This window comes from Anomalospiza imberbis, chromosome 4, assembly GCF_031753505.1.
Source record: "Anomalospiza imberbis isolate Cuckoo-Finch-1a 21T00152 chromosome 4, ASM3175350v1, whole genome shotgun sequence".
Taxonomy (NCBI): domain Eukaryota; kingdom Metazoa; phylum Chordata; class Aves; order Passeriformes; family Viduidae; genus Anomalospiza; species Anomalospiza imberbis.
This window is the reverse complement of record NC_089684.1, coordinates 5994860-6022834: the sequence shown is the minus strand read 5'-3', so window position 1 is coordinate 6022834 and position 27975 is coordinate 5994860. Positions and strand designations below refer to the sequence as shown.

At 42.6% G+C, this 27975-nt stretch overlaps 1 protein-coding gene and 1 long non-coding RNA gene across 2 annotated transcripts in view; one reads left to right on the top strand and one right to left on the bottom strand.

The window, feature by feature from the left end:
• The window catches only part of ENPP6 (ectonucleotide pyrophosphatase/phosphodiesterase 6), a 32184-nt gene extending 4758 nt beyond the window's left edge, over positions 1–27426 (bottom strand). Inside the window, exons 1-6 of the mRNA XM_068186973.1 lie at positions 27141–27426; positions 16917–17096; positions 10633–10744; positions 6297–6438; positions 5222–5401; positions 2831–2968 (exon numbers count right to left, since the gene is read on the bottom strand). Coding sequence (XP_068043074.1) covers positions 2831–2968; positions 5222–5401; positions 6297–6438; positions 10633–10744; positions 16917–17096; positions 27141–27396 — 1008 coding nt within the window. The 5' untranslated portion in view covers positions 27397–27426. The remainder of the gene's footprint in view (positions 1–2830; positions 2969–5221; positions 5402–6296; positions 6439–10632; positions 10745–16916; positions 17097–27140) is intronic.
• LOC137472162 (uncharacterized) lies at positions 49–23778 on the top strand. Its single transcript, XR_010998040.1, has 2 exons — positions 49–1652; positions 23553–23778. It is a non-coding gene; the product is annotated as an uncharacterized lncRNA (long non-coding RNA).
• Positions 27427–27975: the final 549 nt, after the last annotated feature.

Genomic DNA, 27975 nt, shown 5'->3' with positions numbered 1-27975 from the left:
AAGAAAGAAAATGTAATACTCAGCAGATGTACCAGATAATTCCAGAATACTACAGAATGGGTCAGGTTAGAAGAGATCACAATAGATCATCTGGTCCAACCTCCCTGGTTGGGAGGGTTTTCCTAGATCACACTGCACAGGAATGCATCCAGACAGTTCTTGAACATCTCCAGTGAGTGACTCCACAGTTTCTCTGGGTAATCTGTTCGAGATTAAATGAAACTATTTTAGCTAACAATTTTTTTTCCTGTCCCCATCTATTTTCCTGCTCAGAGCAAGCCAAGGAGAAAACCAGCTCCTTCTCCTCTTCCTGCCATAGCTCCTCCTTAGGCTGTAGCTTCCCATGATTCCTGGAGATTAAGTGTGCTGCTTGCCATCGGGCAATCTGCACAGCATTTTCTAGCATCAGCTTCAGACAAGTGAAGTCACATTTAAATTTCTGGTGGTTCTTTGGCAGCATCATGACATTGCCATACCTACACCCCTCCATGGTCCTAGGAGATGTCCTGGACACAGCTGCTTCCCCAGAAATATCAAATGCAGGAGGAGAGGGTGTGCTTTCCATAACCCACCCAGACATCAGGAGACACCTACTCGCAACAGAATGAGCAAAGGCACAGTAATTACCATCATTTTTGGTGCCAGTGGAGTCGGAAACCACACTACTAACTTTCATAACTGCAGCTGAAGTGAGAGCTCATGAAATGGAACCACTAATGGCAGTAGCTTGAGGGACAGGGCTGCGCAAGCATCCCAGCACTGCCCTTCTGGAACATCAGGCTCTGCCTTACAGCAAACCCCAAAAACTCCTGGGGCTTCTCTGGGGCCAGGACACCGGCAGCACACTAGTGTGCCTGCCTGGCAAGTCCAAATGGGACTTGTCTGAGATGTAATTTTTCATACTCAGACTAAGCCTGGGCTAGCAATCCTTGTCAAAGATGAAACAGGTGTATCCGAGACTGCGGACCATGGACTTTTCCTTGCATGTGCATGTTTAGAAAATGTGCTGCAATTGGTCTCTAAATGTTGGGAAAGTACACTGGGATGGGTACAGAGTGAGCATGCAGCCCTGAGGGCTAGCACCATTGTTGCACACAGGAGAGCAGCTGGGGGATCTGAGGCCCAAAGGATGGGGACCACTCACTCATGTGAAGGGAACAAGGTCATATGAGCAGATCAGCTTTGATACAGCACGAAATCCCTCCTCATCCTGCTTTAACCAAAATATAGAATAGATGGGCTTCAGTTCCTATGCTCCGTGATGAGGAAAACAACTTTCCAGATACACCTCCTTTGTCTCTTTCAAAAACCACCACCAACAACAAAATCCCCTTTTTCAAACAGCTTTTAGCTATCCACTAGCTAACAGAGACTTTAAAAACCCTGGGAGCTTGACAGGGAAGAGCTGCACATCCTCTCTTCAGTGGTTTGGGCAGGAAGTATAATAGAAGGCTCAATAATTTCTTTAAAAATATGACAGGAAACTTTCATTTTCATATCCCATTCACAGATAATGAAAATGTACTGAAGAGAAGGAAAATCTGACAGCATTAATGAGAGGACATTCTTGAAAATCAGAAACAATGGGAAGAAATGGGCAGAGAGACAGAAATAATTATCATAGCAGCAGTGTTTGCTGCACTGTTATTAAGGTTTGTCAGACTTTCAATGATTTTTAAGTGCTTTTTCATTTCCTACAGAATATATAAAACCATTCTATTTTGAACTTTTGTAAGAGAGAGTTTAGTTGTATTTCTTAAAAATAATTTTGGAGAAAATGTTTCAGATTTCTACTTTACCTGTCTAAATCTTAACTCTGGTTTTTTATGCTTTTTTTTTTTTTTAATCAGAAATGTGGTACTCACCCAGCAGTATTCAAAAGCCATCAGGTTTTTTTAGAGGTGCATTTTTATTCAACTGTAGAAACTATTATGCTAAATTCATGTTGGCTAGTGAGAAATGTTGAAGTGTGGACTAAGCAAAGCTTGATGAGCAATAGCTCTAAAGGCCATGAAAGATGCTCAGCTGAGTTACAAAAACCTACAAGGCAACGAAGTGCACTGATTATGCTGGGACACAAAAGAAATCCAGGACTCCGTGGTTCTGTTGCCAACTTACTGACTTCATGTATGGCCTTGGGCAAATAACTTAATACCACCGCTCAGTTTATCTCCTTAGAAGATACACAGTTGTCTCACCTTCTGAGCTGTGCTGAGCTGCAATTAGTATCTGTAATGTGGAGGTGCCCGGTAGTGACACAAGGACAAAGTAACAACAACAATTCAAAGTAAGAAATTAAGTTAGTATGAAAAATCTCTTCATGTCTGGATTCTCTGCTTAACAAGTTCCCAGGTATTCAGTGTGTGCACTGGGAATCTCTGAGGAGTAAATCTCCAATCTGACTCTTTTCAGACTGGTGGGCTTGGGAGAAATGGGGCATTTTTAGGACAGTCTGATGGGAGGAAAGCTAGGCAGAAGGAAAAATTGCCACACAGTACTGCTGAATGGAGGGAATAATAAGGGCTTGAAAAGGAAATACTCTTTTTGTGCCTGAAATGAAGGTAGATGGCAAGGGGGGAAGAAAGGTAAGGCAACAAAACTGGAATGTGAAATTACAAGAACTACTGCTTTATGACAACAAAGAAAAAAGAAGCATCTTGACTATTTAACTGTCTGCATTTAGGATAGCTGCAATACTGTTAAGTTCTTTTAAGCACACAGCAGAATTTGACATTAGTTTTGTCGTCAGCCCATTGACTTTAACTCAATGATCAGCAATATATTGCACCTTTTCACGTTCCTGTCTAAGTCTTTTGCTTCTATATTTTACCTCTACTATGAACCATCCTTCTTCAGCCACGAGAGTTAGTGGAGACACAAATTTTCCTTTCTTGTAGAAAAACCTGTTTGGAATATCCTGTATGTTATAAACATCCATGTGTTCCACAGCTTTCAATTTTTGATATATCTGCAAAACAAGTGGATATTAGGTCACCATATGGCTGTAAAGATCATAAATACACTAATGGGTACATGGAAACACCTGGATTTGCAAAATGGCTAATCCCCTGTAATGGCTAATCATCAGCACATTCACACCAGAACTTTGCCTGTCCAAAGATCATGGCTGGACAAAACCTGCTTATGTGGTTTAGGAGATTCTAAAATCTCAGATCATAAACACATAAGAATTCATATATTATCTGTATTTATAATACACAAGTTCACAAATGTATACATGTGAGTGCACCAGCCTACAGAAACGGACCAGGGGAAACCTCAGCTTCCCAGGAGGCAGTGAGTGAAGTGGTGAGACGCTCAAAGGCACCATGTGGACTGTGTACAGGTGTGGAAAAGCGATATTGTCTTCAGCGTCTGCCACTCATTCCCTCTTTGTGCTCATGAGTAGAGAATAAATGTCACCTCACCTGTGTTTCTTGCACTTACCCAGTCAATCACTATCAAGGGATTGATAGTGCTCAGTTATCTGCTTCGTTAGTTATCTGATGTGAGATTAATTAGCCAAAGCCTGCAGCTTTGAATCTGCACAATGCCATGCAAGGGGTTTATTAATATTAATCATACTGTCTGAAATATAATCACACAAATGTCATTACATCCCAAATTATTCAGAAAATAGATTTTAAATGCCTGGAAAAGATCTTCAGCTATTGGAGTCCCCAGACTCTATAATGTTCTTTAACAAGTTAAAAATTAATAATCTTCAGGAATAAATAGCTCCGTTCTTCAAAGAATGAAAGGTTCTTCACTAGCCTTTCAGCTAAGTCACCCTTGTGTGTATACGTGTGCCAGATACGTGCACTGATATGCAGTGACCATAAGGACATGCATCAGAGTGTGATGGCACAATTCCTCCCACCATGACTGGGGCTAGAGAGTGGTCACCAGTACTTCTGGTGCTTTGAAATGGGGTAATTCTTAGAGATGATAACCACTATATTATAATGCACTCCAACTCATAAACATAGCTCTTTAAAATTCATTAGAAATAGAGAATCTAGCTATTGGGAAACTGAAAATCAACTTTATTTTGCTTAAAAAACAGCCCTCCAGTAAGAAATCCTAAAAAGAAATTAAGAAATGAAACAAAACCATGGTATAAGGCATTGTACTTTATTCTTCTTAGGAATATTAAGCTGTTTAATGAGAGAGAAGCATGTGTTAAAGAGCTTTGTCAGATGAAACCCCATGGTTGTGTGAAGTTGCAATTTGCCCTTGTTTGAAAGTCTGGCCTACAAAACCAGGGAGCTCTGGGTTAAGCATATCAATGCTGTGATCCCCTGTGGTGCACTTGTGAGTGAAATGCTCATGCATGCCTCTAAGACAACTTTCAGTTCTGGCACTAATTTGAAATGTTCACAATATCACAGACACACAATTCCTGAACAGACCGTTTGCGTGCAAAGATCAGCAAATATTCTGTTAAAAAAATTGCACAGGCTACAATATACTGTAACTGGATAAAATATAATGTAGAAACCAAAACTATTTGCCTGGGGAACAGTTTGCCCATTTTCTACATCCACTCATCTATATTCTGAGGACAGCAGTAATGACTTCTCCTGCCTTGGTTTCAGGTTAAACTATAATGTACTTGTCTATTAGTCAGAGAAACTACATTTTCATTATTTTCAAGTGATTTTCAAATCTTTTCTCTATTGTTTTAATTTATCCCTCAAAACCCTGAAGTTCTAGCATTGAGCTTTTATGGTTGACTCAATCCAACATGCTTCATCAAAAATTCCTCCAAGGACAATATTGTAAAAAATATTTTTTGTAATTCTGGTCTAATGGAGTTGGTTCCTCAGTGGGAGTTTACTGGAATATGAATGCCTGAACCTGCTTCAGATGATTTGAACATCCTAGCTAGAGTGTCAATAAATTGACTAATATATCTAAAGTCCTAAAAGTGCATTTTGAACTAAAATCTTTTAGCTATTTATCAGAAGCTAATAGGGATGGGGTTTAAAAGCGTGTGTCCTTGCCATGTAACAATGCTTTTTAATTTGCCTGGTGTGACTTTGCTTTAGAAGCCAGCATCACAAGGGTGTCACAGGATCAAAGTCTGACTCCTGATAAAAGCTGATTTTTGCACACATCTCTGAGAGCAGTATTTGGATGTTAAGAGAAAACAGAAGACACAAATTACATAAAATATGAGAAAACACAAAAGTGAGGGGTACAACTAGGCTGCACTCACCTCTGCATGCTTCTCTGGAACTGGCCAGAGGCTCACAACAGGACCTCGGTCTTTCATTTGTATGGTATCGCTCATATTGATATAATTTTTCAGCTCAATCACTTTATGTGCCCAAGAGATGTCTGTCATCCCATGATCAGAGAAGAGGAGGACGTTGATATCATTCTGAAGGCCTTTGCTCTGTGAAGAAAGTGCATGACAAGTTTTAGGGCCATGTAAGAGCTTTGCATTGTCCGTGCCTGCTGGAAAATTTAAATCACCTTTGGACCTCCAGTGATTCTGTGGAAGTTAACCAGAAGGATCCTGTCCATGAATGTCCTGCAATGTGCTTTGCCACCACCCATCATGGTGGACATCCACTTTTACTTGCTGCTCTGGAAAAGTCTGAGAGGTTAGCACCAGAGTTTTTCCAAAACAAGTCCATGCAGCAATTTTGCCATGATACCACTTGTGGAAGGGGTGTTTCTCTCTTTCTCTCCCAAACATGAGCACTTAGCATTAGAGCTTTTAATATTTAGTGAAATTGAAGATACATATTCCTCACTTCACTGAAACACATAAAAACTCCAACATGCATTTATCATTGTCAGAAATATTCACAGAATTGCCATTTACACAAAAGATTTTCTTGCTGCAAAATAATTTCAATAATGTTTTTTTAAAACCAAGTTTAAAGTACAGAGTTCTGAATACTGTCATAAAAACCACTATAAAAGTTAATTGTCTGATTCCACAAACCTTAGGAAACACACAGTTTTGATTCCTTCGCCTACAATGAAGTTCAGCTGGCAACACAAGTTATAAACAGAGCAACACATATATTGGTTTGTGGCTTCCTGGAGCTACTGGTATAAATCTACCAGGGGGGTTATAATGTCATCAATGAAAATAATAATCAGGGTAAAGGTGCCTTGACTTTCACATGAACTCAGTGGCCTTTTTCTCAAGAAATAAAAATGTACAGCCACTGTATTCAGTTACACGTGTTAAATGGGCTCTTGGCAGTGCCACAAAGACAAGTTTTAAAAGCCTTTTCCAAAGGCACCCAGGAGCTGGGTTTATGGATGCCACTCACCTTGATGAGTGAGATCATGTTGCTCAAGGCTTTGTCCACTTCCTTCAAAGCGTTCTTCCGCTGCTGGGACAAAGGGCCGTAGTGGTGGCCTTCCACATCAATGCGCTCATAGTACACTGCGGCCATCTCGGCGCTGTTGTTGCTGGGTGCGGGAGAGAGGGCAAGGAGCGAAAGGCTGACACACATGGAGACCTCCTGGCTGCTGGCATTGTTGTCTTCACAAGCATGTAGAGCCACAAAACCCTGTTTTCTGCTTCCAGCCTGTGCCGTCCTGCCACCTATTGCACTGCTGGGCTCATTATTCACACCCAGAGTCTCCCATCAGAGGCGGCAGGTGGAAACTGCCATGTGCGAGCACAGGCTGGCCTGGCCATCCTCTACTAACCTCTTTGAATTAGGAAGGCAGCTTTCCCTTTAATAACAAAGAAGTTCTGAGTTTCTGGTTTTGTGCTGAATGCCTCTATTAAAAGGATTATGGGAATTACCAGTCAAATGTGCTTTAATTAAAGTTTGGCACTTCTGGCTTTCTCCTGTGTGAGGTCTTCCAAACAACAGAGGTCAACTCGGGATGTGCTCTGCCTTACAAAATACCAAGCAGTATGAACTGGGATGAGATTTTAGAAGGGGGTTTTATTCAGGAACCTGATCAATGGAAACTAAAGTAATCTCAGAATTGCACAAGTTTAGCTGATTGCAGTTTTTTGCATTGATTGCTCTCAGCCTAATTAGTGGGGATAGCACGCACATCAGTGCTCAGTTTCATTTTCATGATCACTTTACTGTTCACTGCAAATCTCCCTGAGAGAAGTTGTGTGGATAAAATCACAAACCTATACTCCTGAAGTTCAAACCCAGTCTTTTTGTGCTGTACTTAATATATGGCAGAGCATGCCATCCATATTACATGCTCTCATCCATATGAAGATCCCTACAAAAAGACTTGTTAGTCCAGCATCTCTGATTAAAAGACACCTGGGTAGTCTGGTGTAATGAGTGGGACAGAGGAGCCAAAATCAAAGGTGAGGGACTGAGTGAATGAATTAGCATCTGTCATTTGCATTTCTCAGTTTGTAAAAGGCCTCAGAGGAGCAGTCCTGTGAGAAGCTGAAGATGACTGCTGGGGTGGGAATTTCTCCACTGCTGGCCCTGCAGAACAGTGTTGTTTCTCACTCCTCAAGATTTTAAAATAATTTAAATGAAGTGGCCCTCCCCGCTCCTCATTTTCATTTTAAGCGTTACTTTCCATCTGTATCAGGCATAAATTACTTTCTAAAATTTATCCCTGTAATTTCTGTGTTTCATACACAGTCATTGAACCTACTGAAATAGTTCTCTTCTGCTGCAGTGCCTGTATTACGAGCTACTTAAATTAATTTATGTCTTCTCGCTTGTAAGTAAATTATCATTTTGATCAAGATAGAGAGAAAGATAGGTAAGAAAGAGATCTATTGCATAAAACAAATTATCTCATTTAGGCTGTGGTGAGATTTCTCCATGAGGGCTCAATGCTGTAAGGAAGAATATTTAATTACTTCAATGGGAGAAGCTCCAGTAATGCAGCATGCTTAGGAGTTTGCAGGATTTGGTACAGCATGTCTGGAGTTTCACTTTGTTTCCATTTTTGCCTGTTTTTCTATGAAAAAAAAAGGATTTTCTAAGTTTTCGAAGAAAACCCTTATCATGGCTTGCACAGGAGAGGTATTCTGTCTTTAGAAAGAGGTATTCTGTTAGTCCTGTCTTCTTCCATCACCAGTAACTTTGAAAATAAATTACTTAGAGACGAGTGCTGAAGAAAGTTGGACAGCATTGATGGCAACACCAAAAGTATTTTATATTCTACCAGCACACTTTGCAAGTGCAATTGCAGACTTGATGACACCTCTCCAGGAAAGTAGGTAGATTACAACAGCCCGTCAGTTACTGAAAAGATTCAAGGGAGGTTTTAGCTTCACTTGCCAAAAACAGATGCTTGACTTTGTTTTGAATATTCTTAGTCCAAATAGTGGTCTTGAAGCACCAGTTTGAAAAGACTGGAGAACATTGCTGAAGGATGATTTCCTTTGGTTGCAAGAGAAGCTCAGTGGCTCCCTGATGAGTTAGGTACTTCTCTACCCTGGAGCCCCTGCAAGGTTTGGTAATGCTGGGAGCCCAAGTGCAGTTCTTTAACTACTAATACCTGCCATTAGGGCTACTGAGCAAGGCACTGCTCCAGGCAGCAGACTGCCCTTGACACAGGCAGTCTTCTCACATATAGCTAGGGACAGTCTCAGCCTAATGGGCTTTTCCAATTACCTAGGGTGTGAAAAGGAAACACACTGCATTTGCCAGCCTTTGAACAGCTTCAAAAGTCAAAAGGACTTGTGAAAGATATAGATGACAAGCTCAAGACTCTTCTACTTGGAGATGCTAAATCCTGCTAAATGAATATGCCTACAATAAAAGCATTTCAGAGGCTTTACTTCTTATGGGCTGGCACAGCTGCATGGAACTTCTAAATCTTAAAGAAATAAATAAAGAGGATGGTTGAGAGAAAAAATAAGGAAAACCTACCAGATTTTTTTATCTGTTCATTCTCTACCCTCCCTTCTTACTTTAAGTTCCTGCAGTATTTACACCCAAACCTGGTTATTAATTTTATCTAAGATCATTAATTTTTCTTCTTTCCCACCTTGTTGGAGACAGGGCACTTAGTTTAAAGGAAAAGAACTCAGGAAGAAATTCACCAGGGATGGTGTGTAAACGGACACCAGCGACAGGACCTCCTGCTTCACTGGGATGATCTGTAGGATTTGGGCACTTCAGAAGACTGTAGCTGTTATTTATGACATCTTGGTAGCAGGGATTTACACTTTTCTTGAAATCATCAGCTTTCACCTCTTGTAAGTTGTTCCACCAACACTGTTGTGTCCCTTACCTTTTCCACTGCAGACAGCAACAGGCAGCCTTGTGGCTTGGACAAAATTAGCTATTGAAATTCTCCGGCTACCCAAAATAACAGTTTGAAGGGCTGGCACTTTTAACAGTTTGTGCCACATTTTTAACCATGTTCACAATTACAGAACTGAGAAACAGCACTGAGCACCCTTATACACTGTGCTTCACAGAAACCAGGCAAGAAGCTTCAAGTACATCTTCACCCATCCCAAAATGATATGAGAGCAAAAATCTTTCTACAGTAATTCTGGGTTTCCATCAGAAGTTGGAGCTGATTTCTGTATTACATCTTCCATTCCCTTTTTAATTCACTGAATTAAAAGCATTGCAGAAGCTCCAGAAAGCCTCCTATGGCACATATGGCTTCATGTCACATGCAGGTAACTTTCTTTAAATCTACGCTAAATAATTTCAGGATAAACCTCTCACATGGTCTCAGAAACCTTCTGTCTAAGCCCATGCTGCAAATAACACTTATTTGTGAGCATCTGTGCAGCAGGGCCCAGTGTGCAACTGGGAACAACTTTTCCAACAGCACTTTCATAATTTTGGAGACATTATTTCAAGAAAAATCAACACTCAGCACCTGAATACAAAACTTTTTGGATACAAATTGCAATGGCAGTTGCAAGTATTAAAGTAGAAGGGTTTCCTAGGATTCGATTAATTACGGAACCAACAAGGCTTTAAAAGGAGGAACTTAGTTATGGCCTAAGTAAGGCATTAGTGCTGCATGTGGTGGTGCAGTCTTCCCTGATTTTACACCCTGTGTGGAATTGTCTCTTGTAAATTTTTGGATGAGAGATGGTGGAACTTGAAAGCCGGGTCTGGAGAATACATTTTTCCTAGGAGTTATCTGAGATATATATTCCCATCAGTTGGACTATATGGTTGTTGTAGGTCCCTTCCAACTGAACTCTTCTACTCTATACCCATATTTGCACAAAATTAATGCCCTCTCCAAAAATATTTTGCTTGAGGTGTTCTAAAATGTAGAAAAAGCCAAAGCATCAGTCTCATAAACAAGTGACTGGAGCTGAATTTCAGAATTTCCAAATTCTCTCTCTAAATGCAAGCATTTCAAAGCATTTTCTTGCAGGTCGGTGAATAGACATGCACAGGCTCATCCTGAAGTTGTGTGAAACAGCAAATTAAAAGCAGTTAAGTCAGGATGTCGACTCCTTGTTGCAGCTCACAGAGAAACAGAGGAGCACATCTTTCCCTGCACTTTTAATGTAAGGGCCTATTTCTGTTACGGTGTTGTTCCTATGATGATACTATAAAGCAGTCTCAGCCCTCATCTTCCTACCTGGAAGCCCATCCTGAAAATCTCCCTGATAATAAATCCAAATACTAGTCCTAGGGAGAGGAAACCCCACACTGCAAAAATCTAGTGACATACCACAGAGACTCGAGGGCATCGCTGATGGCGTCTGCAAAGTTTTTGTCTGTTGGGACACTGAAGTACTCGCGGCAGTAACTTGGTCTGACTCCAAGGATTTCGACCTCGCAACCTATGAGCAAAAAATGTGGTAAGCTCTGCTATTTCACCTTGATCACAGACCTCACACCCTGGTTTCCAAGTTGAGGTCTGTAAACCCCCTGTGACATTACTTACCTTATGCCTTCCCTGCAGGAAACCATGTGGTTGGCAAGGGAAAGGGGGAGAGAGGTTGGTTTGACAAGTGCTTGTAGTAAACTGCACATTGGGCCCTTTTATTTCCCTCTCTAAAAGGAAGGTCTCTGTGTGACCTTCCCACAATAAAATGCTTGATTCCCTCGTGGCAGACCATTTCCACCTAAATCATCACCTGGTTTATATTTTAACTTCTTTGGCCATATAGTCTCATTTCCCAGCTTCCAACAAAACAGATTTAGATATTGTTCTCTGAAACGTCAGCAAATGCTTTCCAGTTAGACACGCTGTATCTTACATTGCAATATCCTCTATAAACTATATTTTATTATGTGATACTGGCTCTCCACTATTGTATCTGTTTCCCGGGAGGTCTTATTAAAACAGTGTAAGCCAATTAGCTCTGTTGGTAACTAGCAGCCTTTCTTGCAAAATAAAGTCTGTTTTGTGGTCTAAAAATTTATGGCAACAAATCCTACAGGAGAACATGGCCCTGAACATAGAAAAACATGTTTTTGTGAGGTTTCTTTGCCCTTTTGCTCTCCAGTTACTATGCTGATGAATAATATTAATATTTAAAAGAAGTATGCTTCCAGAAACACTAGATTAATGCAAATTATCATTCCAGAACCCCAGAGTCCTCCCATTACAGTTAGGCTTTTTCTGATGTATTCAGAAATACATCAGAAAACAAGGGGCACAAGGAGGAATCAAAACCAAAAAAACCTCCGCCTTTTGCAAAATGGCCTCTGTATACAGCAACACAGTCTGGTCAAAAAGGCACCTCTAAGCCAAAGCCTGAATCTGTACATCTGGGTCCCTCTGCTTCTGCTTTGGGAGGAAAGTTAAATGCATTAAGGACTGTCCTAAGTTGACTTGTTGCTTGGGGCATAAGAAAGAGGTGTAAGTACAGAGAGGGCTCTAGAGCAAGCAGAGCTACTACCAGAGGTGATTTACAGTGGTTTGCTTACTGGGACACTCAATAAAGAGAGTTTGTCTGTCTTGCTTCTCAGCTCCCATGAGCTCACATCACTCAGGTGCAGTACTGGGACGCAGGGAAAAGCACACCGCTTGCGGGCCAAGCTGGCTAGGAGTCATCTGATGTGATGGTTCATGAGTACCATGAAAAATTAGAAAAACTTAAATGTTTAAGCTTAGGAAATTTTTAAAACCCTCAGTGATTTGCAGAAAGGCAGATAAGTCAGATGGAAATTATCCTTTCCAAAAGTTAAAGGGCAATAGCACACATGACAGATTCAGTCTCTTTGCCTGTGGTAGCAGGTCCCAGGTCTCCACATGCTTTGTGTGTTTCAGGGGACCCCATCTCTTATGATTAATTAATTATTTGCAACAATAAACATCAAATATAGTCAACTGATTCTTTTCCTGTAAAAACACATTTGCCTACTCTTAAAGCTATATCTAATTTTTATTTCTATTAAAATTGTGGGATGGTGCTTACTTTTCATTCTTCCCCTGTTGCCCCAAACATATGATTTAATCTTCCACTTTCTGCATGAAAATACCTCAGAGTTCATCTCTCCACCATGATCCACCACGAGCTGTCTGCAGCCTGGATAAACAGCCAGCAGATTACTTGACAAGAACTGACTGTCTAGGTCGCCCCACGATAAAACTCCTATACATCTGCACACAGCATTCCCAAGAAATTACACTATGCAGCAGAGATGGGTCCAAGCTGATACTTAACCAAATCATCAGAAAAATGTATTCCATTCATGGCCTGAAGTCAAACATACAAGTCGCCTTCCCTGAGGGCACAGAGCTCCAGTCTTTCGTAGGATGTTCTGGGTGCTACCAGCAGCAAAACAAGGGCTTTCAGCTACCTCAGATGCTAGAGGTGATGCAGTTGTCCTCTGTGGGCTTTGCTAGCATTTCAGGACTGAATTGGAACTTTGGAGTCAATTTCTCCTTCCATTGTTGAGTCTGGCTCAAGATTGTCTCCAAAACCAGGCAAGAAGTTAAGAATGCGTTTGAAAGTAGTTAGAAATACCTTGTGTTTTAACTTCAGGTGGATAACTGCCCAGAGCCAATGACTAATATAACCCTTTTGCATTTTTCCTCTTTTTACTTCAGATACTGACATCAGATTGTAATTTTCTCAAAAAACATTCCTCAGAATTACTCATGAGATAATTTTAACTGGGAGCATTAACCTCTTGGGGATATGGGATATTTTAGTTTCTCAGATATCTTTGCTATTTCTAGATTGTCAAGTGATGAGCATGACATAAAAGACTAAAGAGTAGCAAGAATTAGAAATAATTTAATCATTTTGGCCATGAAATAGTGGTCTTCAAGTGTGCAGTTTGTTGACAGTACCATTGGAAATTCAAGACATTTAGACATCATGAGCTTCCTTTTCCTTTTTTTGCTTTTTTTATCTTTTTGGTTTTTTTTTTTTTTTTTTTTAGCCTCTATGATGAATAGAACTTAAATTAGGATTTTTAATGTTAAGGCTTGTTACAAGTCCAAAATACTGCCCATGAAGAAATGAAGGCCTTTTAATATTTAAATTTCATTTTGGTAGAGGCCAGGACAGATGGTAAATTTTCTCTTTTAGATATTATGGGAAACAAAATTTAAACAGATTTGGAGCCAGCCAAAGGGAATGCTAAGTTTTTCTTGGTTAAACTACAAATAGTTAAGCTGTATTTACTAAGATGTAATGCTAGATACCTTTGCATAGTTTTGTATGATGCTAAACCTTTATTTAAAAACCTGAACTACTGGAGCAGGAATAAGGACTTTTTTCAGAGTGATAAACCCCTCTTTATCTATCTGACATGGAGACCTGAATCTCTGCCAGCTTTAAATTGCATTTCCAAACATTTATTTAACAGTTGGACACTTCATGTCATAACAGAAGATTTTGAAACTTTCCAGACTAGCTGTATGGTCTGGTAAATATTATGTTTAAATGGCAGAAGTTGAGTTTAGAGTATTTTTGCTTTCCCCCCTGTCTCTCATTTCAGTGTTTAGAGAAGTTGTCACTGCACTTCAGCTGAAGTAGTTGCCTAGGCTGCTGGAAAATGAAGGAGCTTGAGCATCTGGGATGACACCACTTCCTGGGCTGAGGGTGAGGACCACTCCAAGGTTTTGACCTCAGTGGTACTGCCAGGAGGCTCGTGCACTCCTCTGAGCATTCTCCACCTGCTGGAGCAGCAGTGCTTCAGACAGGCAACCTGGGTGTGAGGCTGTGCCTTTCACCCCACGCCCAGCATGAAGGAAGGAGGAAAACATCCCTACAAGGCAAGGCCTTATGTTTTGGCAGAAGTGGTGTTTGGGACTCTCAGCATCGCAATAGTTTGGCTCCTCTGCTTCTAGAATCAAGAGATCTCAGATGCATTCTGCCCATAGTTGTCTTTGCTGGGTTTATGTTAGGCTCATAGATAAAGCTGTGTGATTATTCACATCTGAGAGCTCTCCTGTTCTGTGTTCCTGTATGCCGGGGTCTGGATTTTTTTTCCTTTAGGCTGTGATTACACGTGAGAGAGGAACATAGGGAATAAAATGAAGCAGCAGATTTTGGGTTCAGACTTTGCAAAGCTTGGAATTAACTCTGAGGAGGAAATGATACTGGTAAAAGCTAATCCTGGGAATCAGCACTCTGGCATTTCCAATGCATTCCTGCTATGGTTCCTTGATCTTGTTTGTCTTTATTGCTGGCTAAAGAAAAAACAGCATACTCCAGAACAAAGTGTGATGATTTGGCTGTACATTGCAGTACCTATTTAGAGTTTCCCAAACTTTTCCTGTTTGGATATTTATCATAATTGCAAGATTCATTACTAAGCAGCAGTGTGTCTTTAGGCTGGAAAGCTAATCACTAATAGCAGATCGTATGCAGGGCAAATATCTGTGGGACCTCTACTCACCTTGGTTATTAAATCTTGGGGTTTTATTTTCATTTTGTTTGGTATCGCTCCCCATTCAAATGGCTTGTTAAGAATGTCAGCTTTAACACTATAGATCTAGAATTTTTAGAAAGGATTTTGTCCTTGCCATGGAACAAGAAAATGGTTGGAAAAAAATCGTATAGGGAAAACGTAACAAATGCTGTTGCATTTTGAGTGACTTCTGTTCACTCCAGTTGTACCTGGAGTCCTACTGCAGCCCAACAGCCTTGTATTTTATTTAGTTCAGTAGCTCCATATTTCACTCTGCCTCCTGTGTCTGATCCTGTATGGCCAGTGTGTCCTTTGAGACCACGAGTACCCTTAAAAAAACATGCGCTTCAGCTTTTGCTGAAATGAAGCACTGATGGCTTTGCCAAAGGTCAGCCATCACAGATAAATAATTAAGGACAGACAGAGGTATATGTCACAGTCCACAGCTGAAATGCCAGATCCATGCAAAAATTCCCCCTCTGTATCATAAGAGAGTTCAATGCATGCACTTGGGAGTGTAAGCACTGGGGATAGGGCGACTCTTTTGTTCCTTGCAATCTTCAGATAGAAATTGCAGGCAGAGTGAAGAGAATATATATATATATATTTACAGGGATATATATATGTGTGTGTATATATATATGTGTGTGTGTGTGTGTGTGTGTGTGTGTGTGTGTGTGTGTATGTATATATATCTCATATGTTTTCTCCCTGGGAAACAATGGTCAAAGGGCAACATGAAGGAGCTAGGTAAAGTCCAAAGACACTTAATGGGAAGTGATACTGGTTTTTTGGATCTCAGCAGCTTTCTGTAGGCTGTTACATCTATTCAGTACATAATTATACCTATTGAGAGCAATTACAATAGTAGTTAAAAATGAATAGTCTACAGAAAGAGATATTTTTGTAAATTTTTAGAAGAATTTCTACATTCTTGTATAATTTCTATATCCTACTATTTGCCTTGCTGTTAGATCACTTAGACATCTTCAGTAGGAAGCAGCCTTTTTCAGGGCTGATGTAAACTCTGACTGCCTCTGAGTCCATAAGGCAATATTGTCACCCTCAGATCTTTTTGCCTTTCAGTACTGTAGAAACACTTTGGATGGCTTTTCAATGTTTTTCATCTCGGCTCACTCTTTCTTCCCATTCCTTAGAATCGTGGGCTTTTTGCCAGGACACCCTTAGCCACATTGCATGGAAAGGCTGTGGCCAGGCACACGTGCATTGGGGTGCAGAGACAAGCTGGCCAGGAGCCCATGGCATGAGTCAGCTGCCACTGCCCTGCTGGCACCGGCTGTATTCAGTACAGCTCTTCTACCAGCTCTCTGGCCCTCCAGCCTGCGCTTGCACATTGAGGATATCTGCAGACTGCCTAGGGTAGGTAGCAGTTAGAAGGTAAAACAGTTGAGAATCTGGGTGCTTTGCAAGGGATTTGGTCTGGTTGCTCAGCTGGAACATCTATTTCCATGTGAGCCCCTAAATGTATAGCCTAAGGGGATATAATACTTCTGTTTGATAAAAAGGACTCATTATTACACATCCCTACTCATTCCACTGGTCCAATATCTAACAAATGAGGAACAGAAAGGCCAAGTCCCTCCAAATGAATGGTTCAGACTCAGAGCATCTGAGACTACAGATGAATTAACAGTGAAGGAGGACTGGAGGACAAGGATGCTTTGCTTTCAGCTGGATTTTCTTGTCCTCACAGAGCAGATCATCTTGAGCTCTCAGCTACTAATTTCCAGATTAAAACCAAAGAAGCACTGGGGGAGAGTGGTTACTGTTTAACTTTCATTGGATCATGAACCATTCATGGAGCAACCACTCAGCATAGCAGAAGTTACAGGTGGGCAAGAGGAAAAAGCAGCTGATGGAGGAGGGGATACTCTTCAAGCCAGCACCCTCCTGAAGCTAGCATTTAGTGGAAAGCTGCCTCTAGTGACACTTCACTCTTCTCCTTCTAAGCATATGCAAATTAACATGACCAAAGAAAAGCTAATCCATTTCTATGCCTGGTTAGTAAAGCACATAAAATTCCTCTCTGTATTTCAGAACTGTATTAGAGAGCCATTCCTACAGCATATGGAGTGCTCAGATGTTAAGGTGCATTGTAGCAATTTTTCACATACTAACCTGGCCAGTAGTACATGGAAACATTCTTTTTAGCTTTCATCATTGTGACCCACAAAGGCTCTGATCCATTCCACCAGAGAGGCAGCAGGCTTTCTTTATTCACACCAATATCAAATGATACATTTGCCTTCTGGTCCCACATGTAGTTTCCAGTCATCTGATGGACCTCGCAGTGGCGACCTTTGAGAGTGGAGAAAAAAGCAGCACAATCAGACTGGTGTTCTTCAGTAGAAGGATGCTGGTAGCACCACCACTGCTACTACTGGATCATCCAGCAGATCAGCTGAAAAGTCCTGTCCTGAATTCCAGGATCTCTTACGTTGCAACCATTCATAAAATCTCCCTCTTACCTTTCACTGAGGCGCTCCAGTTTGATTACTAAATCCCCCAGTTCAGACACCCAAAAGTTAGTTGCTGAAGTTTGTCAGCCCCCTGTATTCCCTTCACAATCAACAGATAAGAAGAGTCATGTCTAGAAAGCAATTCATGCCTAAGACAGGCATCTCAGGTATCTGGAGGTGCATATGCTCTCAATTATTGGTAGAGAAAGAACACAGCCTTTTCTCAGCTTCAGGCAGCCAAATTTTAGACAGCTGAGGCCAGAAGAAACAAACCTTGCACCCCATGACCTGCTCAACATTTCAAACCCACCCCCACACAGAAACTATGTCAGCAGCAGCCCAGGGGTGCCACATGTTTGCCTGACACCTGGCTCCTTCTACACACCCAACACCTGCCAAGTCTGAGGCCATTTTAAGGTACCCATCAGCACTCACAACCAGAGGGCTGTGGGAAGCAAGCTGTGAGTAGAATGTGATAAGAGCACAATCTCGAAACATAGAACAAAGATTGAGAAATTTGCATTTCCCCTTCCTTGATCCATAGGGCACATTGTTTCTCTGCAAACAGGCAAAAACTAGGCAAGCGCATTTATATGTTACTGTTATTTTCCATTATTGTTAGTTTTTCTTTTTTTTTTTCTTGTAATGATCATGCATTATTCTTGCTTGGGGGCACAGCAATAACTTCATAAGGCATATTCAGGCCTCTTACTGTACTGAGGGACCCTTAGGCAACTTCATATTACAGTAAACTAGTATATAATAACTGATAATATAACTAATATAACTAATTAACTAAGAAGATAACTAATATAATCTTCTACTTCTTGTAATTGTCAGAAGAGAAGATGCTATATTTTAATAATTATTCTGAAGATGAATTAACAGAAATGGAAAAAGAAATGTTGAAGAATAAGTTGTACTGGAAGTTCCTTATTTACATATCTTAAAAAGCAACGACTGAAGCATGTGATAGACAGTCCTCATTAGCTGGTGAGTCATGTTATTGCAGGGATCCAGATAACAGGATTTGATTATTTTGAGCCTGAGCATGGTGATCAGAACTGAAATAACCTTGGTATTCTTGTTCTGAAAAGATGTCATTTCAAGCAGAGGACTCTGTATACTTTGGGGGCATGTGATCTTGAAATGGATTTTGAACTCCTTCCTCACTAAAAAGTATTTCAATTATGCAGAACATTTCCTCCTTCCCAGAGGAAAAAAGTGGTCTCAGTTTGTGGCAGTCAATACTTATCATACTAACCCAAACAGGTTTAATACAGGAGAACTGGTGGATTGGATGGGCAGTAATCTGTTCTCTTCAGGCTGCCAAGTGCTCTCTTTTCTGTAAGTCTCAAAAGAGAGAGAAGGGAAATCTCTATAGGGCATCAAAAGCACAGCAGTACAATTTACAGAACAACCTCAGCTTCCTAAAGTCCACAAATTTCTAAGCATCTATCAACCTGATACACTGCAGCAGGCAATTTGTGCCAGCTTGGGAAACTTACAGGTCAGTGCTGAAGCTCTATCAGTGTGAAACCTACATATTAGGGATCTGTATGATGTATAGTGTAGTCTTCATATAGAATTAATGAGCTCTAGCTGCTACTGATCCTAGAGGACTTAAGGTCTACTGTTTGTCCAGTTTTTTAAGGAAGAGATTGGAGATTGTTCTTTGTAGTATTGTTGGGAAATTTAATTAAAACTGTTTGAACTAATACAGAGGACAGTGTTCTGTTCTCCCCATTAGATTAGTTCAATTTTCTATGGACTCCAAATCCTTTTTTTACTGTGGAAAAACTGGCCTAGAAGACTATAAGGCATCAGTTTTCATTGCAGACATCCCTGGTTCACAGGGTCAGAAAAGAAGGTCAGGTGGGCAACACATCAAAAGACATGACCATTTAATGTCATTCATGTCTGCTTACCCGAGGCCTGTGTCTCAGAAAGACCCTAGACCTCCTTGGAAGACATCAGCAATCAAGCAATTAACCTCTTCTTTCAGTTGCTCCTCCCAAGATTTGTCATCAGTTAACAATGTTCAAAAGTATGCCTGATGTCTAATTTTATTTTTGACCTTTGTTAATCGTCAACCATGGCTATTCCGATCCTTGCTCACTAGATTGAAAAGCCCTGGAATAACTGGAATTTCTGCCCCTGCCCCCTCCCCCCAGGATGAGTACACAGAATTAAGGTCGTTTCTCAAGTTTCTTTTGGGTCATCCGTCCAACCCTTTTTCTTTATATCCCGTTTTCACTTGTTTTCTCCAGCCTAAGAAAATTACCTTTAGTGTACTTCTTTTGAATCATTATCAAAATAGCAACATGGTGTTAGAGAGTCACCATAACATTCAGAATTTATTATTTCTTCCATTACTGCAGCTTTCCTCTGTAATCAAACATTATCTTAAGAGTTTCAAATATAGAAACAGGGCAGAAAGCAATTTCAGCATACAGATGTCACTATTTAAACTCACTGTAATTGTAGTAAAAACTACTCCTTCCTCAAGCAACAGAGGAAAACAAAGAGAGTATAGTTCCCAAGAATATGATAACTGCTGTATCCTTCTGGAGGAGAGCCAGCAAAAGCATTTGCAAGTCTGCATGCTACAGCTTACTTGGACACTACACTTCATACAGCATTTGTCTAAAGCACATTCCCACATCTCCAGGCACTTCTAATGAATCTCTGCAAAACAAAGACAAAATTTAAAAGGCCAGCAGAACCCACAGCCACTGGGCCACCCACAGCAGCAGCACAGTAATGCTGAGTGCTGAGCACCCTGCCGTGGCTGCGTGTGAGATCTGGAAACCAGTGTGTGCACTCCTGGGACATTTGCCCTCTCTGCACTGAGCAAATCGGATTTCTCAGAGAACCCAGAGAGTGCGTATTAGCCAATGCAGCAAAGGTACCATACTCTGATGGTGAATATCAGTACATGCATTTAGCTAAATGCACTATGCAATATTATATATATGCCTTGCCACTATTATGAGACCTTTCCTCTCATGTCCCACCACAATTTCCCCACTTTCTGAAAAGTGACAAGAGTCAGGGGGGCAGATGCAAGCACAGGCTGCCACAGGTCTATACAGTCTGGGGAATAGATAAGTTCCTCCATGCAAACAGCAAGATAACTTGCCTTGGGAAATGCTCTGCTCTGCTCATGCTCCCTCCCATAACGATGAAGAAAACAGGACTTAAAAGTCATCAGCACCATATTCCTGTTCTGGAGCAGATATAGTGGTTGCTGTCCCCAGGAACTAAGCTTTGAGATACGCACTGCTCTGCTGTTCACCTGATGGGTCTCACCTGCTCTGCTTTGATGAGAAAGACCACAGGGTAAAAAGAAAACCCATGTGCTAAACCCTAAGTAGCCTGGAGAAGGCCAGAGTTCATGAGAAGTCTTGGGGGAATGCTGGCCTGGCAAAGTGGCCCTGCCATCTGCAGACCCCCAGGTAAAACCAATACTTGCATGATGTGCATGGATAATTCATATTCTAAAGGAGTTTGCTGGCAAAGTCTTTCCAAATTTTTATGACCTCTAATATTAGACAAAGCCAAAGCACGAACACCTTAGTCTGTGTCCAGCAAGACTTTGCAATTCAAGTAGGATCACATCAAAAAGCACAGAAAAAAATCTCTGCTATACACAGCATTATTTTTTTTCCCTAAAGGGAATTCATTTAGTAAGAGCTTGAAACTCTTAATTCAATGCTTTCATCGTGGGGCCAGGTTTGAGTGCACAAAAATTGCTAATAAATCACCCAGCTGAGGCTTTGCAGATGCTTTCTTGTGTGGGAAGTCAGGTGTTGTGTCCCTGGAGAGCCAGGACTCTGAGCTGTTGATTGTTCTCCTGAATTGTGGTGGGCTTAGGGACCTCTCTGGGACCCCTGAACCCCCAGAGCTGGGTGTGGCTTGAGGGCACTGAAGCTCCAAGCACTGGGCAGAACAACAGACCAAGCTGCTGCCTGCATTATTACACAGAGTATGAGTCTCTGGCAGTGACTTCATCTGGGCTAAGAAATAGCTAAATAGACATTCACGTATCAAGGTAACAGCTGGTAGTAGGTACTCTAGTTGTGAGCTGTGAGATTGTAGCTAATAAGGAGGAAAAAACTCTGTATTTTAATTTGTAGCATTGTGAACTTGGTGTTAGAAAAAACTTTCTGTTCTACATTTTAGAAGAGTTTCCAATTTTTTAACTGGTAGAAAGCAAACACAGATTTTTGCAATATTTTGTGTGTGAAAGAGAAAAATCTTGATGCTTGGCTTTGCAGCCTTTCTGCAAGTGGTGAGTAAACAAAGTGAGAGGAAGAATGTGAAAAAGAAAATCCTCCTGGTTCCCACTATCTTTTCCAGCCTGTTCTTGCTGGGATAGTACCCTTTCTCTGCCAGTTAACAGTGTTACCCCAGCTCATGCTCTTTTGCTTCCCAACACAGAGTTTTAGAAATGGAAAGCTAATGAATTCAAGAATAGGAAGAGGCTTGATTTCAGAGCTTTATGTCACAAACAGAATCTTTTAAATCTCTGTTGCTCCTGGCATCTGTAGCTGTTTGAGAGGACCAAAAAGAAAAAGTCATTTTCCCTTGTCACCCACTGTGTGCTTTGGGCCCTTCTGGATTTTTTTCTAAGCTTGTAGAGAGATAGAGATAGTTTTCGTTCGTGTGTATGTAATAAACTTCCCTGTTGTACTCCTATCCTTCCACTTTTTATGCCTCAGAATACATGCAGGTATCGCTTACAGAGTTAAGAACTCGCTTAACTGCTGAACAGAAATTGTCAGCATCCTTTCTGTTCCAGGCTGGAGTCAGGATGCCACTAACTGTGCAACAGAAAAGAGGCATTCACCAGAACCATCACCAGGCTGGGCTTCTTTCAGGTACTGAGTGGAAGGAGCCTGGAGCTGCTGTGCTTTTAATCAGGAAACCTCTCACAGTAAACAGTAAATATACGAGTATGTGTGCACATCAGCCAGACTCCAGGGGATTCCAGGGTTGGGAGCCCAAAGGGTATTTTCTCCCAGAAAACATGGAATAAATGGGGTGCAGTGTATGTTGATTTGCTGTGCTCAGGGGGGAACAGATGTAGACTGTTTGTTAGATTTTGGCATCATCCACCAAACCCCCTCAGCAGTTAAGTATGCCAAAATCAAGAGTGAGGAGTGAAGGGAAGATTGTTGAAACACAGAAGATGGGTGAAATCTTCAGTCTGGCAGAGTGGACCTTGATGTCACCTATCTGTGGGAGCTTTGCCATGTCACCCCTCTCCCTACTGCTATACAGAGGAAGAGGTGATGGCATTTGTAGGGATGAGCTGCAGTGGCTGAGAAAACACCACACACCACCCCACCGTTGTTTAGACAACGCCCAAATGTGTCATCACAGTGTTAGAGTGAGTCTGGGCACCCCTGCAAAGGCCACAGCCCTCACTCTGGGTGCAGAAGACTGCAGTGTCCTCTGGTCTACCTTTTCCTCCACCCCTCAAGCTTCAGGACACCTCACAGCCCCTCTGCCACTTATTTAAGATCAGAGTCCTCCAAAGAGGTGCATGGAGGCTCCTTGCTGGCTCCTCTCCAAGCAGTTCCCCACCCATCTCTGCAATCAGGGGCTCCCTTTGCTTCCCATGGAGGCCAAGTTAAACATGACTCTTGGATGTGGGGCTGCACAGCTGACCAGGCAGCTGGCACATCCACAAGGAAGACCTGCCAGAAAGACTTCATTTCTAGTTACGATCTTGGAAAAGAAATCCTTTCTGGATTTCTATCTCAGATATGATACTCCCTGTTCATGTTTCTGCTGGCTGGAAATGTGAGTGCCCCTGACTGCTCTCAGCTGGGGGAGACTTCAAGCGAACTGGGCTGCAGGGAGTCCTTCATCACCTCTCCAACACCTGCAGGTTGTCAGGGAAGGGAGACCCAACCAGAGCATGAGCAGCTTTTCTTGACAGATGGCACAAAGTGCTCTGAAGCAGTAACTCCGGCTTGCTGTGCTTACAGGGGAGACCTCAGACTTTCCACTGAACTTGGCACGAGAGGTCCCTGCAGAGCCAGCCCACAGCAGGGAAAGGGAAAAATTAAAAACTCCCCACAGGATAACAACCCAAGATAGCTTGTGGTCTTAATTCCTTCCTTTCCAAAACAAACAGCACATGGTATGATTAAGGGAGCCTTTTAGAATAGACATATTTGGACTCCTCCTCACCTCCCTTGCCAAGACCACAAAGAACCCTGCAAAAGCTCTGTCACAGCTGCAACATCTCCTTTTACCTAATTCTCCATTTCATGTTTTTCAGGTCAACAATTGCAATATTGTAACTGCACCATGGAGAGCCAGGACACCGGGTAGGATTCATTCTAGCAGCTCAGAAAGCAACCCAACCACCTAAAAATGAGTCTTTCTGCCACAGCAGAAGCCAATACTGAGAAACAAGGCATAATGGAAGTTGCTAGAGAAGACTGCTTTTCAAAGAGCTGGATTTTAAGCTAGCACATCCTTGAGCTACCTTGCACAGCACCAGATTTTTGTGACAAAACAGCTTCTCCAGTTGCTTGTCAGTGAGATCCCTTTGCACCAGCCCTGATTCATTCAGCTTTTGTTTGATGCTTCTTCAAGCAAATAGCAGGTCCTGATGCCACGCCTTGGCTTGCAGGAAGACTCGAGCTTCGTCCCAAACTCTGAATTACTTAGTGATTTTACATTTTTCTATGCTCTGGTTTTCTTTCTCATAGTTGGAAAGGAAAAGGAAAGGAAAAAACCTCTAAGCAGGCTCTGGGCTTTGGGCTGAGGCTTTCTGTGTGTCTTGGGGAAGTTCCAACAACTATCTTTTCACATGTTAACAGCTGCAGGAGGGGGATCCATGAAGATCTCTGCCATAGCCCTGCAGCACTGCATGACCACAAGCAAGTCACCTCCCTCCCATGTTTTCCATCCAAAATTTCACCAGGCTGGACCCTGTTCATCCTGCTGTGTCAGTGCTTGACCCAGCACCTGCCTCAGCAGAAAGGGGTGTGGCTCTCACTAGCAAATGTTAGTTAGCTGCTGTTAGATATGTCAACAGCTTTTGGTCAACAGTTACGGTTGCATCTACTTGGCATCTGCACTGAGATGCACTGGGGCCGATGCTGCTGATCTCCATAAGCTCTGCCTGCAGGTCTGGGCAGGAGGAGGAGGTGAGTTCATGTCTGAGGAGACTGACCTATCCCAGCGGTGATGGTATCTGAGGGGCAGAGTCCACTGTCCTCCTCCAAAGCCGCAGAAACGAGAGAGAACCTCCCTCATTTGGTAACAACTCAACCGCTCTGGAGTCATGAAAGTTGCATGAATGTGAGATGAAAGGCAGTAGACAGAAAGGAAAGGCTTTGCTCACAAAAATGAATAGAGGCAAGTCAGACACACACAACTACAACGCTTTTATGCACATGTTGTCCAAGACCTGGCAGCCATGAATGCTCCTGAATGGACACGGAGCCATAAGGCCTTGTGAATGAGCAGAGAAAGAAGGGACAGGAGTATTTATCAAACAAAAAAAAAAAAAAAAAAAACAAAGTGCGATATCATGAACAAGCCAGGGGTGGGATTGTGCAATTTCTTAAACTGATTTAGCTGAAAGACTCCAATATACTACGAAGACAAATACAATGTTTTCAAAGTTAAAATGTGACTTTCTTAGCAGCTCTTGAAACAGCAGTGTAGGACAAGACATGAAGAATAATTTGTTCCTGATTTCTCAGAAGAAATTATGTCAGCATTTAACCCCCAGACATCCCAGTCACAAACAGAAATAAAAGCAGTTACAGCTGTGTCTGCCTGCAGCAGAGGGGCTGCATGGCTGGTGAGATGTGATGAAAGCTTCCCCGTGCCCATACAGCAGCAGGGAAACAGTAGCTTGCCACTCCCTGAGCAGGTCACTATGCTTGTGTCACCCTGTCACGCTGAATTTTCTCCAAAACCTTTCCCAGTTTTGCAAATGTAATGGATGCAGACTGAACACTGCTTAACACTACGTCTGCCACATGCTCTGCACTCCTAACCCCACTACCCCATGAAACCTTTCAGTGGAAGCGGCACCATGGCCCCAAAGGGTAAGAACAGTGCAGCTATGGGATTTACCCTGCTGTCAGGCCAAGACACAGTCATGGGGCTCACTAACACCCCAAGGGCTCAAGGACAGTCTTGGATCTTCCTCTGGGCAATGTTCATCACCTAAACTTAGTCCTCAATTGGTTCCTGACCTACTTAACACTACTGTGACTCATGTGTTAGGGAGGTGAATTGCTATTTGCAATTAAACTGTATTTGCATTGATATCCTTATCATAAAGTCTGGGAGGCTTGCAAGAAGATTGAGTTTGGTCCCACAGACTATCTTATTGCTTCAGACTGAGATGCAGGTCTCTACTAAAAATATGAGAAATCCAGTAGTGGTGTTTCATCTCTTAAAAAAAAAACAAACAACTTCTTTGTGAGTACAAAGTAGGAGGTTTCAAAACTCTTCAAAAGGCTGATAATAGACTTCACTTTATGTATACACACTTAATAGGAATGATGACTAAATGTGGTTAGGAGTGAAATGTCACTCACTTTTCTTCTCTCCTTAACAGCTCCATCCAAATATTTTTTGCACCTATGAAGTGTTAGGTCAGTTTGCCTATGTACACCTAAAGAACCTGGCCTGGAGTAGAACACCTCGGTTTTCTGTCATGACATTTATTCTGCATTCATATATTTGCACCAAATAACAAAAAAGAATGGAAACTAACCCTGTGATGGTTTTATACTCTTTGGTCAGAGATGAGCAAGAAAAAAAGTGTTTCTCTTGAGAGAGAGGGAAGAAGGGGTTAAGCAGTTTCAAAACAAGCTGGGCACAACTGATGTCAGATTTTTGTCTTACAATAGCATCTATTTGCTTTCCCAGCAAGCAGTATATGAATCACTGGGCACTGCATTGTTCCAAGAATAGTGAAGATGCCACATATCTTAAGACATGATAGATTTTCTTACTCCTCCTCATTGGCTGGAAACTCCTGCTTATTCAATAACTCCAGAGAAAAATCCAACTAGAAACTCCAGGAAAAAAAAACCCCAAAACTGTTTTTTTTTTGCTGTTTTTTTTTTAATTAACTTTTGCTTCCTTAATGTCTGTCTCTGAAAGAATAGGCACAGCTCTACTCTCTGCACCTTCCTAGTGTCACTGTAATCAAGTGTCCTCCTCAGAAGATTAAAAGCAAATCAGTATCATGAAATTATGGCTGTCCTCTCAATTTTCTGAAAGCCTTCACTGGACATTCTGAAAAACTGGAGGAAAACCAAAAATCCTGTTTTTCCATTTGGCTATTTTGAATTATTACAGATATGAGGACTTGTAGCAAAGTTAAGAAAACAGAAAATCTACTATGTTTAAAAAGAAATTTAATGCTGAACTTGCCAAAACAGACCTGCTGACTGAAAATAAGTTCTTAGTGTAGCCACACTCAGTTTACATGCATTTTTATTACAGCCCCTGAGCAGTCTCTGTATTCATTTTCCATGCAGTCCCAGTTGTTTCTATGTTCTATATATGCAGTAGCCCCACTGGTGCTTGCACCAGGCGAGCTGGCCATGATGCTGAGGTGGCAGCAGGTAAGGACCCAGCTATACCTTGGATGAGCAAAATTGAACTTAAAAAATTAGTTCCAGGTGGCATTTCCAAATTTGGAGCACAATTCAGAGAAATTATTCTGGGCTGTAATACCACAGTGCTTTTAAACTTCCACCTAAAAGCACAACTTGGGTTATTTTTATATCTTCTTTGGAAGAAAGGGTCACAGGGAGCTGCCTTCCACGTTGGCACGGGGAGCTGGCAGCTTTCAGGAGCATCCCAGCACAGAAATACAAGTACTCACCCGTCATCAGCGTGTAGTAATTTGGGTAAGAGAGGCTGGGGAAGTCTGGGGTCATGTAATCCACCTTCACCCCCATGTTCACAATGTCCCGAAAGCCCGGCAGCCCCTCCAGCTCGCTGTCATCGATGTAGTCGAAGCGAAAGCCGTCGAGCAGGAACACCAGGAGCTTGCGGTGGGCCGAGGAGGCGGCGGGAAGCGGCAGGAGGGCGGTGAGGACAGCGGCCAGGAGGGCGGCGAGGAGGCTGCGGCTCTCCATGGCCGGCGGCGGCGAGGGATCTGCGGCAGCTCCGGGACCTGGCACTGCTGTCCCCCTCCCGCTTCCAGCGCCCGCGTTAAAGCTACAGCGCTGCCCCGCGCCGCGGGCGTGGGAGGTCACAGGTTAATTGCAAGCGGATGATTAACCTCGGGCTGAGGGATGAGCGCGGTCCTTCCCAGCTGCCGGAAAAAATGCTTCGCAGCGATGGGGAACACCCAGTATAAAAGTAACTGGAGCCTCTCAGGACGCTCCGCAGACGCTCCCGAGGCGGTGTGGGCACGCTGCCCGCTGGCCCCGGCGAGGAGGGGCCGCGGCGCCCGGCGCGCTCCCACCGCCGGCACGGAGCGGAGCCCGCTGCCGCCCGGCCCGGCCCAGCCCAGCCCAGCCCAGCCCAGCCCAGCCCGGTCCAGCCCGGCCCGGTCCAGCCCGGCCCAGCCCGGTCCAGCCCGGCCCGGTCCAGCCCGGCCCGGCCCGGCCCGGCACGTCCCAGCCCGGTCCAGCTCCGCGCCGGGACTGCGACTCGCAGGGGTCTCGCAGAGAGGGGCTGCAGCCTTTCAAACGCAGCCTCGCATCTCCAGC